We start from the raw sequence: 16462 nt of genomic DNA, 5'->3' as shown, positions 1-16462 counted from the left end.
TTTTCCACAGTTTGAAGCTGCTTAGCAGTTATTCTTTAAAAATCAAGAGCGCTCATGGTTAAGTGCAGTATATCATTGTGGTACGCCCATGTGTTGAGCCCTTGTATTCGACACAATCGGGTCACAAAACGTAGGCACAGACCGGAGGTATCCGATAGAAAGGGTCTCATTTTCTAATTGGCTGAAAGGCAAACACAAGGCCCGGAAATTCCCGGCATATTAGGCCTAAGAAACCGCCGCCTTGGAAGCTTTTCGACTCTCACTATGGGAATTCGTTCGAATTTGTACCTTTATCGAATATTATAGGAAAGTTTTCAGCTGAGATAAGAAACGGTTCCGATAAAAACATGTATTGTTAACATTCCTAGATTAATCAGTCGGATAACCATGTGCATCAGATTTAAAAATTGAAGAAAGCCACTGGTGTCGAAAAAAATGTCTTATTCATACAAATGCCTCTACTTTCTAATAAAATAACCATCTATCTCAATATCAGAAATTTAAAAAGGTGTCTGGCTAATTTTTGAATTAAATATAGACGACTAATTTCTAAATTCCCAAGTAACGTTAAGAGCTTGAGCGCACCCACCGAGCAAGCAATATCGATAGCTGGAAACATCTTGTGTGATATTTTCTGATAAAAGTTTCCAAACGGCGGCTCCTGCACCACATTCTGGCTGGCAAGTCGTCCTTTTATCGACGATTCCGCCGTTTCCACCCCCTTTCCAATGCTTACCCTTAGCCGTCTGTCCCTACAAGTCGAAGTGAACCCAGTGGCGCCGGTTTTTGCCGCAGTGAATATCCGTTTGAATTCCATCGAAAATCAATTTTGAATCAAAATTACAATTGAAGTATCGAATAAATATTTGAAAAACGAATTATTTTGTGCAAATCAAGGGGGCATGTTTTGGAATAGTAAACTAAACTGCCTTGAGGGTTGGTTTATTAAGGTTTAGTTAGCCTGATGCAACTTCAATCAAACAATCAAATTAAATCATCCCAATGTGATCAAATGCATTCATCTAGTTTTCGCAAAAATGTAGGTAAATATTGCCTACAAACTAAAGAAACAGACAAGACGCAAATTTAACCTAGGCGTTTGTTGCACATGTACAGAAAAAATCATTTACATATATGAAAGGTTTTTATGGACAATTTTTGTAAGAAGTAGCAGCCATTTTAAGCAAAAGTTAAAAATGCCTCAAATTCCAAACCAGTTTCATCACAACAAAACGGGGAACTCAACGAACCCATAAAATGCCAGACTGAACCAAAATTATCGAAAATATTGGACGATTTTTGAATTCTGTATTCTTTGGCCGGTATTATGACGGAGTTCAGAACAATTTATGAGTTTTTATATTTATTATGAAACACGCGGGTAAATCGGTATTTTAGATATAAATTAAATCAACATCCTTCAACAGAATCGTCAAAACATTGTGGTTTAAAAGAGTGTTTAGACACTGGTTATTATACTTGTTGCTTTTTAAATCGCCGATAATGTTCCCAACTTCTTTACAAAAGTCCTGCGATTATAAAAAGTTGCAACTTTCGGTAATGTTCTGTAGCGATTGAAAGAATATTATCAACAACTTTACCACTAAACAGAACTCAAAGACCAATAAGTTGTTTTAAGAATTTTATATAGTAAAATTGCATTTTAAAGGGTTTTTTTGTGCAAATGAAAGCTATTTAGGTATGACTGGATTCTGATCATCTGTTGATAATTCAGTTACACGGAATTGTGATCAATTCCAATAAAATTATCAAAATCCGTGATTACGTATAATTTATTAAATGCGCGGGTAAATAATTTATTGATATTCAGACATAAATGAAATAAACTTCCTTCGAACAACAAAATCGTCAAAATATTGTGGTTTAAAGGAGTTTTTAGATGTCGCTTATTATTAATTTTTGCTTTTTAAAGCACTGAAAACTGTTGCAAACATCTAACAAAAGTCTTGTGACTATAAATAGTTTCGACTTTCGGTAATGTTCTGCACCATATCTTTGCTTGAAGAAATATTACCTATAAATTTATCATTAGACTCACTTGAAAAAACTCTTAAAACAGAATAAGTTACATATTTAAAAAAAATTTACAACTGAAAATTGCATTTAAAAATATTTAGATCTGAACATCTGCTCAAATAATAATTCAGTTACACGACATGCGATCAATTGATCAATTCTAACAATTCATCAAAATCTTTGATGTATCTTCTTATTTTCATCTCAATAGATTTTCGTGTTTTAGTAGCAATAAAATTCATTTAATGTTTCCGTAGCCGTTCAGTTATTGAATTTCTTAATTCAATGAATTATTATCTGACTCAAACTCGTCCTTTGTTTTCCTAATATTCTGCATGTTTATAGCATTTTAGAATGGTTTTCGTCGTAGCTTTCAGCCAAGTTCGATGAATAATGTTCACGGCATCTAAAAGGCTAATTTTATTGGCATTGTTTGTCTGTATTGGCATTTTAAGAAATTATAATTCTTCGATCCATGAGTTGATATTTTGAACTGATTGAAGAAACTTGAAGAGGCAAGAAAGAAAGAAATGAAAATGTTCTTGTTGGTTCTTTCTTTCATACAAGGTATTCGATGGCATAAACAGAGAATAGCCAAGAAAAACTCCAAAACTTTTACTATTTGAGAACACATTACTTTATATTAATTTGGATAAGTTGATGCGGAAATTCATTATAAACGGATGCCTTAAAGCCGGAAACATTTACCTAATTTAACTTTAAGTTTTCTATACAGGGTGTCCCGTCAGCACATAACGTATGCAGTGAGACATTGTTTGGCTCAAATGAAGACCATATGAGCTAACTTTCGTTAAGAAAAAATGTTCTTCAATGTTTTTTGATATAAAGGGAGAATGGTAGAATTATTTTAATGAAACTTGCTGTGAATTTGTTCCTATGTAAGATTTATGTACTGGTACAAAAACTACCAGAACTTTTTATTTGGTCGCTGGAATCAACTGATTGTTTTAAGTGCATGCACTAATCATTTTTGAACATTTTTGGTAGTTTTTGTACCAAGACACCCAGGAATTCCTCAGTTGCGCAAAGCGGATGAAGTTCATCAAATACCGAGTCAAATAGAAACAAATTGACAGCGAGTTTCGTTATATTCCATGGTACCGATATTTCAAAAAATATATTTTTTTTAAACTTTGACCATCAATAGCAGAGGGCCAAGACATTTTTTCTTAGAAAAAGTTAGGTCAGATAGTCTTTTGATCCAAAGAATGTCGTAGTACCTTACGACGTCGTAGTCTTACGGGATACCAAGGGGTAAAAGATATTAAATAAAAAGATTCCCTCTGTTCGCTCTAAAAACTCTTTAAAAATGGCACAATATGACGCAAAAGTGTGTTGTAAAAATTGCAAGTATTCCGTTACAAATTGCTAAAACGTCAATTTTTTGCAGATTAAACAATTACGGCACGGGCCCAAATGGCATGAACCAGCAGGATCAAGCAGTAGGCGGATACCAAAATCAAGGAAACGCTCTATCGACGGCTGCAATGGTTGCAGCAGCAACGGCTACGGCCACGGCAACAGCAAGTGTGGTAGCACTGCAAGACAACGCGGCCCAATTTGCAAATCAGCAATACAATCAGGGCTACCAGCAGAGAATGATGCCGATGAGCGGCATGAACCCAATGGGAATGAACGCAATGAATAACATGAACCAAATGGGAGGAATGCATGCAATGAATGGCATGGGAAACATGGGAGGTGAGTACGCATCGCCAGTCTAGACTATTTGATCAACTGACGCCCACTAGAAGTTTTTAACAAATCTTTTAATAAGCTCGTCCGATCTATGCAGGAATGGGTCCTAAAATGGGCATGTCACTCCAAGGACCAGGTTCAGCTGGATCGAATGCGATGTATTCGAATAGGAGAGCGGTGCCCTATCCGAATCCCATCATGCATATGGCACAGAAAAGGGGAGGCCAGACCTATTCGAACGGTCCCTGTCCCACAATGGGAAGTATGGGCAACCCGAACATGGGCAACCCCAATATGGGATCAATGGGACCAAGCATGGGTCCGAATATGGGCTCCAATGCAATGAATACGAATAATTTCAATCCCAATAGTCAATATGGTGGCTACGGTACGAGGCAGCCTAATTTCAACCAGTATCCCACTCAGCAATCGCTTGGCCCCACAGGCAATTTTGGAGCAGGTAGGTTTACATTTCGGCCTTAAATAGTTCACCCACATGGGCAAATTGCTGATGGTTAACTTATTTAATCAAACAATTTCAGGACCTGGAAACATGGGCCCTGTAACAAACCCCAGAGGTTTTGAACAAATGACGAAGCAAATAAGAGGAGCAACTTCGCCATTTCAAAATCAAGCCCAGTACTTTACTGCTTCGATGCCTCAATTTCCTAACAATAACGCTGGTCAATTTAATATTACCAATTCGGGACATAGCGGTAAGTTTTTCAGGAGAAGTGAAAAATCAAGATATTTGAATAATATTTGCTGAGGTTCGGTCATAAATGTATTTTATATTATAGTTTGTTAATTTCGCTTCATTTGCAAACCATCAAGTAAAATTCACCTTCCAAAAAACCAAAAATTTTGAAAAATAAAAATCGCCAAATGTCTAATATTCTAAAGCAAAGCCGCACGGTATTTACGCTCCGTTCGTAATTTTAATAATTACTAGTCATGAAAAGCTTTGAAACTTTTGCGAAGAAGAACAACAACACACAGCCACTGAAATATTAATACAATTATTAATTATTGCTTATTGATTTTAACACATGTTGCTCTCATCTTATCCTTTTTCAAGAAATCGTCGAAACTGAAAGAAGATCGAATATATCGAGTTTACCGATGATTCTATGTTAATTATACCATATCAACTGTTTTTCGATATAAACAAAAACAAACACTGTTAATATTAGTGAACAAGATCTTTGAGGGTACTAACTTTTTTGTTCCAAATAATTTGTACATACTTTCCTGACTGTGTTTCAATTCCAAATCAAAATCAATTCCTGGGCTTCCGTCATTTATTGTCCATTTATCAATTAAAATACGTTTCGGTGTTTTCCACCATCATCAGTTTCTATGTGTAGCGTTGTTGCTACTTTAAGCCTTGGCATATATTTCTTAAAATACGTTTCGGTGTTTTCCACCATCATCAGTTTCTATGTGTAGCGTTGTTGCTACTTTAAGCCTTGGCATATATTTCTTAAAATACTTTTCGGTGTTTAATGTTTTCTAGTTTACTCATCGGAATTAATTTCCAGAGCAGTTTAGTAAAAATGCTCAAATGAAACTTAGTACTGCTTAGAGTAACCATTAAGATTCAACATCGTATAACAAACGTAACCAATAATTTAAATGGATTTACATTCATGACTGAAAGCCAGAAAATATAAATTGAAACAAGTTATCCAGATGAAAATGTCTACATTTGTGTTTCTGCTTTACTTGCAGTGCAAGGACAGTATAATTCATCCAACCAGTTTCAACATGATATGGCATTGAGAAACCAGCAAGTGAATTACCAACATAGTCCGATCCCCGGAAATCCGACACCACCATTAACCCCAGCCACCAGTATTCCTCCGTATATTAGCCCTAACCCAGACGTTAAACCAAATTTCAACGATCTGAAGCCACCACTACCCCATAGTAAGTAGTTTTTTGTTATTCTCTCAATTATTCACGAGTTGAACAAAGTTAAATCAAGCTGCTCCCCTCATTTGAAGTATCTAACAGTTTAATAATGTCTTACAGAAGAAGATGAACTTCGTCTAACGTTCCCAGTGCGAGATGGAATAATATTACCACCATTCAGGCTAGAGCACAACTTGGCTGTTAGCAACCATGTGTTTCAACTGAAACCCACTGTGCACCAAACCCTTATTTGGCGATCGGATTTGGAGCTACAATTGAAGTGTTTCCACCATGAGGACAGGCAAATGAATACCAACTGGCCCTCGAGTGTACAGGTACAGGTAACCCTAATCGCACTAAATAAATTACTCTTTTTTTACTTGGAACAATTGTCTGAAAATAACTCATTAGGTACTTATTGTCCGGTTCCATACGAACTTCTTTAAATGGAAATGACACAATCGCAAATAGGTATTAAAGCAAATATCTTGGATCCTCACCTTCCATTTCTTACACAATTGCAGGATTTCAACGTAATCGAGTAAACAGCCCAGTTTCACTAATTTAAAACCATGTCAATAACTGCGAATTGTTGATAAGCTTGCTCTATAGTTGCAATATGACAGTGTTTTGTATTATTTCGAAATCGAGTAGCAAAGGGAACAAAATATATAATTTTGAGAAACAAACAGGCGAGATTTTAGATCTATAGTTATCGATCATATTCGAATTCAAATATATTGAAAATAAAATTTCAAAACGTAAAAACGTTATAAGAACACATGAATATTCGAATATTCGAAAAGCGAATAATTATGTGTAGTCATAACTCGAATATCCGAATATCCGAATAGTCGAATACTCGAATAATCGAATACTCGAATACAGGGTGCAAATATTTTTATAAGCATTTTGTATACTTTTATAAAATAAATTATTCATATTCTACAAGCATTTAAACAAATACCCATATATTTACAAGCAAATGAAATTAATCATATTTACTCTCCTGCAAATGAATATAAAATTACGTCTCTGTGTTTTGGTCATCCGCATCATCAACTTTTGCGCGGTGTTACAATTAATGTGCCGACAAAGGCACTTTTCTATCCGTTGCGGCTAGTTGCCAAAAATGATATGAGATAACGATTTTTCTTCTTCGAAAACGGTGAAAGGAAAACGAATACGAATAGAAATACTCGAATATTCGAATATTGGAATACTCGAATACTCAAATATTGGAATATTCGAATACTCGATTATTTGTTAGATATTCGAGTATTCGAATAATTTTACTATTCGAATAAACCACTAAACGAATATTCGAATATCAGATTCGTAAAAATTCCGAGCCCTAGTTTAAAGTTCTTTATATTTGTAACAAATTGCATCTGAATGACCTTAATTTTTTTAAATTGCATTATAGAAAATACTTTTTTTTAATTCGCGTAGTTTTAAAACCGGTTCAGTGATTTCCACGAATTTTGAATAAAATTGATTTCTTGTTCAAAAGTTTTAAATCAGACTAACAGTGCTATTTTTGACTACTACAAACAGTATAATAAAAATATGTTTTTTAGGTTTCAGTAAACGCAACGCCTCTAATGATCGACCGAGGGGAGAACAAGTCCTCACATAAACCGCTCTATCTCAAGGAAGTGTGCCAACCTGGACGAAACACTATTCAGATTACAGTTACGGCTTGCTGTTGCGTAAGTTGAACTCTTCATTATTTTGAAAGTACCCTCTAATTTTATTTATTATCCTTTATAGCACGTTAATCACATACGATAAACTAACTTTATATCTTCTTTTTCTTTCCAGTCCCACCTATTTGTATTGCAGTTAGTGCACAGGCCTAGTGTTAAATCTGTTCTAAATGGACTAATGCGAAAACGGCTATTAGGCGCAGAGCACTGCATAACAAAAATTAAGAGAAACTTCGGCAATACGAATTCTGGACCGAATGATCGAGATGCCGTCGAACAAACCTCATTAAAGGTATAGTTTTGCCGCCAACAGCTTGACTAATTTTTGTTATCCGATAGAGTAAATACTGGATTTCTAATTTGAACTCTTGTTTCAGGTGTCTCTCAAATGTCCATTAAGCTTCAAGAGAATAACTTTGCCATCGAGGGGACACGAATGCAAGCATATACAATGCTTTGATCTTGAAAGTTACTTGCAGGTGAATTGCGAAAGGGGGACTTGGAAATGTCCTGTATGCAAGTAAGTGCCTACATATTCAACTTTATTTAACTAGTGCTGAGTTAAAACCATATATTTATTACAAATGTTTTATTACAGCAAGCCTGCCCAGTTAGAAGGATTAGAAATTGACCAGTACGTGTGGGGAATTGTTAATAACACCGCCACGGTCGATGTGGAAGAGATTACTATTGACAGTAATGCCAGCTGGAAGATTTCAAAGAGTGGAATCAAGGTAAACTAAATATCCTAAAATCATTATTGATGATGGGCATTTTACCGGAATCCAATGATATATTTATTAAATATATATTTTTTACAGTTGGAAGACGAAGGCAATGAGTCGTGCGCATCAAAACGCATGAACAAAGCCATGTCGCCTGGAAGCATGACTATGCCGACCATGAACAACTGGGATATGTCTCAAGCAATGTCCCCCTATTTACCTCCAGACATGAACAGTATTGCTAGCGGCTCTATGATTAATGGAAGTTCTGGATACAATGGAGGCAATCGAGGTAATTGCTCGATTGGTTCAGTTCAAATTCCGTCCAAAACTGCATATTTCAAAACTGGAATATTATCATCCCTATTATCTACAGGAAATTGTATGGATACCAACAATATGGGATTCACCGGTTCAGAATATTTAGGAGGCAGCGGGCCTCTATCGCACCTGAGTGAAAGTGTGAATTCTTTAGACCCCTTAAACGCCATGGAGAAAAGCCTAAACGAGCAGGTAAGAGCATTAAGAATTAACAATTTCGCATTGCCAAGCCATCGAATATCGAATAAAATTGTATTGTTTTGATGCAGATGCCACATACTCCCCATACACCACACACACCTCATACGCCGCACACACCTGGAGGAGGTACTCCAGGAAGCGCGCACACTCCTGGGGGCACAACCGGACCCCCAAGTGTTCCTCCAGCCAGTAACGACAACCACAACACAAGCGGTGGCAGCACTGCGGGAAATAATGGAGGAAATACTGCGAATGGCAATAACGGAAATACGTGCGGAACCAACGACAACAGCCTACCAGAACTTCCAAGTGATCTGAACTTTGATCCAGCCGCCGTTATTGATGGAGAGGGGACTGGCCAAGAATCTTTGAATGTAAGTTTTAATTCTAATTTAATTTTTGCATCAATAAGAAAATTATACTAAGATCCGGACAGTCTACTATTTCAAACCCAGTTAAAGCGCAAGTAACTTTCGTTGAAATCATTTTTATTGACGGATAAAGTGTTACACCATTTAGATCGTGTAGAAGGAACTTTGAATATTAAGACTATTTTCATTAAGTTTGTTGCATTACTTAAGCTTCCAAAGCAAGGGAACATATGCGGTTTTAAACTACAGTTTTTCTGGGAAATCTTCCTGAGGACAAGCCTGACTAGACCAGGCGATTTACATTTAAAAAAATCCACTTTGTTTTATTATTTAAAAAAGTTGGATGCTCATGGATTCTTAAAGCGGAACACTTAGGAATTCTGGTCTATACCTAGAACATGGAACCAATAACATTTATTCAAATTTATGGATAGATCGCCAAACCGGTTTTTTTTCGAAATTCCGAGTGTTCYATTGAAATTGTTTAACATATTTTTAATAATATTTAGCACATTGATATTGGAATGTTATCAAAAGTGGCTTCGRGACTTGATAAACGACTTTGGGCGGAATTTTATTTTAATAGCCGTCGCGTACAGGKCAGATATTAGATTTTACATTTTACGCAAACATTATTTTCCTGCTCACTTTARCTCTTTTGGAGATATTTGGRTTTATATCGCCCAACTCATTCTCGTTCATCGTTAGTTTTCCAATTCAACTTTTATTTTATAAGAAGTTACGAAGTATTTCAAAGTGTAAAATATTTATTATGAAGAAAGCCAACAGTATACGTTTGCTGTTTTTTTTTTAAATGTTATGCTCACTTATGTCACTGTTTTTTCAGTAACCATTTTAAAAATTCTACTGAATGTGAACGCCCTCCCTCAAAAAACTGAAATAAACTGTCGGTTTTAAACAATAAAGGAAGTTCAGRAATATRAAARAGGAATCATTAATTTAACACTAAAAATKGTTTGATCAAAAAASAAGATCAAGTCACTAMGAAGATCAGTAGCTAACAAGATGAATAAATCTGAAATATCTAACTTTGTACTTATTAAACTACATATTTAACWWWTTTTTTGCGGTTTGTAAAATTTTRTAGTTTRATTGATTTGATAAATATTAAATATTTATAAATTATAAAATCATGTGAAACRTGTGGATGTTAYGGTCCTACTAAAGCTGCGGCTTTTATGTGCTATGTCAAGCAAATAGTTTGAGAAAGCCTTTGAAATAAAACTAAATGGAACTACAATAGTGAATGTCTCTGAATAAAATTCTTGCAAGTTTTAAACAATTAATTGTAAAGTTTTCTATTTCATTCTGTATCTTCAGTTATCTTGAAAAAAACAAACTAACGCATTTGCAACAAAAAATAATTAACTGATAGTTAGGCAAAATATATTATGAAAAATTGCGTGATGCTTCTTCTGTCGAACAGTGCCACTTGCAACTTGTTTATTGTTTTTATGGTTCTGAAATTTTTGGCAGTTTTTTTTAAACATACCGAATGTTTTACTCGAGTACTAGTTTTACTCGAGTACTAGTTTTACTCTAACTCTCATTTTAACTCCTTGAATCATATTTATTCAATATTCATACGATTTTATATTTTGTTAGTGTCCGTGGTTGATTTCGACAAGCTATGCGTTGCCACTCTTTCTTTAGGTACTTTTAGTAAATGCCTCTGCAATATATGAATTTTTTAGTGAAGTTCAACTACTGGGTAAAAATTGTCCTTGATTTTGATGCTATCTGCTCAAACTTAGAAAAGCTAAACAGAGAAGTTCCTGGTACTACTCGGGTCTAGAGAAAAACTTAATTGTTTGCACATATCGTGTATAAAAAACGGATTTTTCGCAATATCCGTGTCAAGTCGATTTTTAATATGATGTTAATTAATCACTAATAATTCTTTCCAGCTCTTACCGGATGGTGTAGACCCAATGGAACTCTTTTCTTACTTGAATCCTGATATAAATACGCCACCTTCAAGTGGTAGCAGTTCGGGGCACAACAATTCCACTACAAATGACGACATATTGGCCCTATTTGAGTAAAATAGTTCCTGTGAGCTCAGTTGTGAGTTACATTTATTGTGTGATATAGACCTTTGCGAGTGAAATAGCAGGTTTCCTCGGTTTAAGTCTTATGGCTGATGCAGATCAATCCCTTTTATACTAAACATTGAAATTCAAGAAACTCTGTATTCTACATAAGTGACTATGACACGTAAATTCGAAACACTATTTTAAAAAACCGCTAATATAATTTCAGCTTTACGTTACCAAAACTGAAATTGACCAATTTTAATTTTGAACGATTTATATTTCATTATTATGCACACGAGGAATACATTTGCAAGTAATACAAGGTCAACGCAGTATACTCACAAAATAGTATATAGTACTCACAAATTCTTTACCCGAAATAAGACGATCTAGAAAAACTTACTTATATCTAATGTTACTTCTTTTTGCCGCTACAGGGCGCCAAAATTCTCAAATTAGTATCGTATTTTTTCAAATAATTTCCCAACGCCCATATCGATTGTTACTAATTTTTTTGAATTGCGTGGTTCTTTAATAAATGTTGGCATTTTGTTATCCCCGATCCAAATAATTTTAATTTTTTTAGCTGCTAGCTGAGTTTCTTTGGAAACTTTTTTGCCCCTTGTCAAATTTTCGTCAGGCCTACAGTTTCTGGACAAATAATCATTTACGATACCTGACAATTCAGATTATTAATTATAAAACTAAAAAAAAAGAAAAATAGTAATTCTGAATAATTGAACTAAGTTAATTATTTTAACAAATGTTCAAAAAATTGACCGTTTTCGCGAACACAAATTATTTCTGTTCAAAAAATTAAACTATACTTTGGGCATCGTTGTCGGGCTTGTTTTTAAAACAAGCAGCTTTGAAATTTGTTTCCAGTAAATAGGCTTTTGTAGCAACGGGCTTTCCTAAATCAAAAGTGTATGCTCACTTTTGATTTAGAAGAGCCTCACAGAAAACATCTAGCGGCGTTAAATCGGATGATCTTGGTGGCCAATTTATGGGTGGATCGTTGCCTCTGTCGATCCATCTATTATTTGACTTCGCCCAACACCAAAAACAGTAAACACTCGGTTTGTTAAATGAACGGAATAATTTATTTTAAGCAACTCATTCGCAAACACAGAAACGAATTTGTATAATGTTTTTCACATCAAACTAGTATTGTAAATAATTTTTTGTACAAAAACTGTATGTCTGACGAAAATTTTACAACAGACACAAAGTTTACAAAATCAGCTAGCAGCAGAAAAAAATTAAAATTATTTGTACCGGGGATAACAAAATACAAACATTTACTAGCGAACCAAGCGTAATTTTTAATAATTTCACGCATTAAAAAAGATCACGCTCACCTACTTCACTTGCTAAAACACGTCAATTTATGTAGTAACGATACTAATGATGAATTAATATCCAATTAAGCGACGTGTGGTTAATTAAGCTTTGTACAGTTATTTCGGAAACATCCTCCTGTATATACATTACTTGCTAGAAGTGAAAAATGTTAAATCTCGCTTAATTTGATCTCACTAATCATGAGTTATTTGCACATCAAAATCCCTGTTTAAAATTTGATAAATTCAAATATGTAACCTTCAAGATAAAGGCAATAACTTTTAAATGATCTCAGACACACCGACCCGCGGTCCACTAGGTCATAAGATTCTTTGAGTTTTGAGGAGCTACAAGTTATTTTTATACTGATGATTGAATGAAATTGTTTTAAATAAGTTTGTTTTTGTATATAGCGTATAGTTTTTTGGTAAATTTCTCTCATCTCTGGTAGCATACAGCTTGTTTCTTGAATTTCGTGCTTTTTTTTCGACCATATTGTAAACTCAATCCAAATAGGCGCAGTTGCATATGGCAAATAGAGGATACCGAAATCAAACGATTTGAAATCTCTCAGCCTGTATATTTGTAAATAGAAAGAAATTTATTGATATAGAGTATATCTATTATTAATATTTTTTTGGCGGGAGAATGTTTTGCTTTAGCTGACGGTATTATTTTTCCTACTTAATTATAAGGACCTTAAAGAATCAAAATAACTGTTAGTATTAGAATTTAGTTCATTTCGAACACAGTTTGTATATACCATATTGGTAACATTGTATTCCTATTATTTTTATAAATTAAAGTAAATAAAAACTCAGCTAAAGCAAAAACTAGTATTGTGGCCAGTTGTGTAGAAAAACAAATAGTATTAACCATGATGACCAATATATGGGAAAGTACAAAGTTTGAAAAATATAATTTAATTCAATAGGAACAGAAATTCACTTAGTGTTAAATTGTCAAATTTTTTATTTTCGAATTGTAAATTTTATACTTTCCAATATGTTGAAAGTTTCAAAGTAGAAAATTTTTTCAACCAAAATTTCTAGGTATTATGACCACTTTAGGGTCTTTTTACATATGGATGTTGCATTATAAACATAAGCTTAAAGTATATAAAGTTTTTCTTTGAGAAATTTGTGAACCTTTTCGGTGTTACGACTACTTAAGATATCCGACAATTTCCCAAAATCGAATAACTCAGCGAAGTTTACCAACGATTTTTACATACTTTCCAGGAAACTGAAACGAGCTAATTCAAATTTTGTAATATAGATCTACTAATAGACACATGCAAGAGTTAATTAAAATTGGTAACGTTACATGAACAAAAACTTAATCAATAAACAGCAAAAAGTCGCCTCACATCTTAATATTATTTTGAGCTTGAACATGTGTAACCCCAATCTGTGCATAGCATATAATAAGGGGCCACATTATGACAGAATAAAATTTACAATGTTGTCCATCACTTGCGTTATGGTTGGGCATTGTAATTTTATATACGTGTGCGGAACTCTGCAAACTGTGATATTTAACACTTAATTATAAGTACACTTTTACCTAATATAATCGAAACTATATAGGTACGTTTGTGTAAATTTACAGAAATAATATTAGTTATAATTAGCGCAAGACCGAAATCCTATTAGGTAATGTTTTAAAGAGGCCTCGTTTTGATGTCGTAGACTTAAAGTGTTAAATTTCATGTGATAAAATATATTTTGGTAAAAATGAGAAATTGATGTTTTATTTTAAAAATTTCCTGTAAATGTCAGTGTCGTCTAAGTAAATGTTGTGTCTAGGAAAATTCGCTCAATCTCAACAGCCTACCAATTTCCAATCAGAATTTTCATAGAAATAGGAAACTAATTCAAACTAACGTTTTGTGTTATGAAGTGGAATGTACCATCAAGTGGCTATAAATATAACGTTGTAATTGTTTCATTAGTGCCTTGAGCTTGGGTGGATTTTAAAATGGTTCCCACGAAATTAGACCGAAAAGGTTCACAAAAACATCAAAAGCAGAAGATAATGCCAAGAAACTTAACTTATTCTAAATCTGTAGGTAATGCGGAGTTTTCAAGATAAGATATGTAAATGTAAACGTGACAAAATGAATATTTATAGAGAATTTACAAGTAATATTATGACACCAGTAATAGATAAAATTACCATAACTTGCTTCCAAAAATGTGTAACAATTACTATTACTATAAAATTGTAAATACATTTTTTGCCATCGGTATTGCTCTTTGCCAATAATTATTGTATTTTTTAAATATTTTTGTCGCATTTTTATAAAAAAATACAGGGTAAACGGTAAATGATCTCAATTAAGCATGATGCAAATTAGTTACTATAATTACTTATTGACACAAAAATAAAACAAAAAAGTTTGAACGCATCATAAAAAGCAAGTGTACATACACATTGCATTGCCAAAAGTTTACCCCAGCTTAAAATATCGCAGCTTTCAATTTTCATCCGAGGACCAATATGTGTGTAATTTCCATTTAATTAAAATTCTATAAGTTTTCCTAATTTGAGACCAAAGTTTACATATCATTTATTTCTTTTGGACCAAGTAAAACAAGCATTTGTAAGATATTACATTATTTTGTTCCTATTGTGTTGGCATTCTGCAAAACATAGTCAATACTAATAAGAGCTGATTATTGGCAAACTTGAAAGTGTTTTTAAGAGAGTTTTTAACAATTAGAGTAATTGAGGAATGTAGAAAAATACTGTACAAGTTTTATGTTGAAAATATTGTAAATACCTGTAAATTTTTTTAAATTATAAGTTACATAAAAATAGCTTTATTCTTTGATGACTACGTAATTTTACAAAAAGCGTTTTGAATAGAATTTTTTTAGCTCACAAAAATTTAAACATTTTCATCAAACAGCGACTTTTTGCACTATTCAAAATATGATTCAAGTAAAATAATTCCATACAGGGTTATTCACGATTTCCGATATGTAAAATTGCTGTTAAAATAAGCATTATTTTATAAATACATCAATTCTCAGTAAGAATTTGGAATTTTGAACGCAAATTTTACTTTCGGCTACTAACCGSAAATTAAGAAAAAACAAACTAACACATGTAAGGTAAAACAAAATACCGTTGAAACGATAAATCAGTCGAATCAAAATATTTATAAAGCGTGAATAMCCCTGTATAAGAACTGCATTGCAACAAAGCATTTMATTTCACTTATTTTCAAACGATTTAGTACAAGTTCTCMRATTTATGTTTAACTGAACTTAGAGCRGAACTTAWTAATGTACTTTTTTGTTATCAGTGTTTTTGTGCAATCAATAAAAACCGTAGACTGAGCGATAGTCCTAAAATTATTTGCCTTTGATTATCCTCCCCGTGCTAAAGGAATTCAACGTATTCAACTAGAGGGAATACCGGCGTTGGAAAAATCATACAGCCAACAGATCAAAAAGCTCTAAGATTAACGAGCTTATAAGCCAAGTAAGCTTTAATGTGTGTTTGAAATTTTCGATTTGGACGAAAATTAAAATACGTAAATTTCATAAATCGAAAATATTCAGATTCATTTAGGACCAGAAATCAAATCCGCATTTTTCAAAAAGGTAARATGTAATATATAAGCAATAACTGATTTTACGAAGGAAGAGAACATAGTCAATCTGAGGCAAAAACAATGTCAAGCCCTAAATGTTGTGAACTTTTTTTTCCTTTTCATATTCCGGAAATWWTTTTTTTGCAATAAGTATACCTTTCAATKSGCATTMGAAACATKMATTTCTCAGAAACGGCAAGAGAMARCCCATTTTTGCTCGTTCTTCGTTTTAAAGCMAAAAATAGTTTTTCTTCTTATTTTAAAGTTTCATTAGCTGCATAAGTACATTTTCTAGAAATTTGAAAAATCACTGTGAATTGAAAATWTTCAAATATTTCAATTGACTGAAACTATYCTTTTTAATGGAAACAAAATTAGTTTGTCAATTAATTTATTTAAACTCTGATAATTTGTAAAAAARTTACCTTGCAGATAATAATATTTTGAAGAAATAAAGAGA

At 33.4% G+C, this 16462-nt stretch overlaps 1 protein-coding gene across 3 annotated transcripts in view; it reads left to right on the top strand.

Moving 5' to 3' along the window:
- The window catches only part of LOC109546077 (zinc finger MIZ domain-containing protein 1), a 23998-nt gene extending 8238 nt beyond the window's left edge, over positions 1-15760 (top strand). The window contains exons 3-15 of one of the 3 annotated variants that reach the window (XM_048668086.1): positions 3449-3759; positions 3836-4216; positions 4299-4472; positions 5488-5685; positions 5791-6011; positions 7251-7382; positions 7495-7671; positions 7757-7899; positions 7978-8113; positions 8201-8396; positions 8481-8617; positions 8695-9000; positions 10926-15760. In XM_048668086.1, coding sequence (XP_048524043.1) covers positions 3449-3759; positions 3836-4216; positions 4299-4472; positions 5488-5685; positions 5791-6011; positions 7251-7382; positions 7495-7671; positions 7757-7899; positions 7978-8113; positions 8201-8396; positions 8481-8617; positions 8695-9000; positions 10926-11063 — 2650 coding nt within the window. In that variant the 3' untranslated portion in view covers positions 11064-15760. Of the gene's footprint in view, positions 1-3448; positions 3760-3835; positions 4217-4298; positions 4473-5487; positions 5686-5790; positions 6012-7250; positions 7383-7494; positions 7672-7756; positions 7900-7977; positions 8114-8200; positions 8618-8694; positions 9001-10925 lie in introns of all 3 variants that reach the window. The other 2 variants (XM_048668085.1, XM_048668084.1) reach the window with 2 other exon arrangements.
- Positions 15761-16462: the final 702 nt, after the last annotated feature.

This window comes from Dendroctonus ponderosae, unplaced genomic scaffold (assembly GCF_020466585.1).
Source record: "Dendroctonus ponderosae isolate FM_Combo_2020 unplaced genomic scaffold, Dpon_F_20191213v2 Dpon_F_20191213_7, whole genome shotgun sequence".
In the NCBI taxonomy this organism is placed as follows: Eukaryota; Metazoa; Arthropoda; class Insecta; order Coleoptera; family Curculionidae; genus Dendroctonus; species Dendroctonus ponderosae.
The sequence above is the reverse complement of the archived record's forward strand: the minus strand, read 5'-3'. Positions and strand labels throughout refer to the sequence as shown.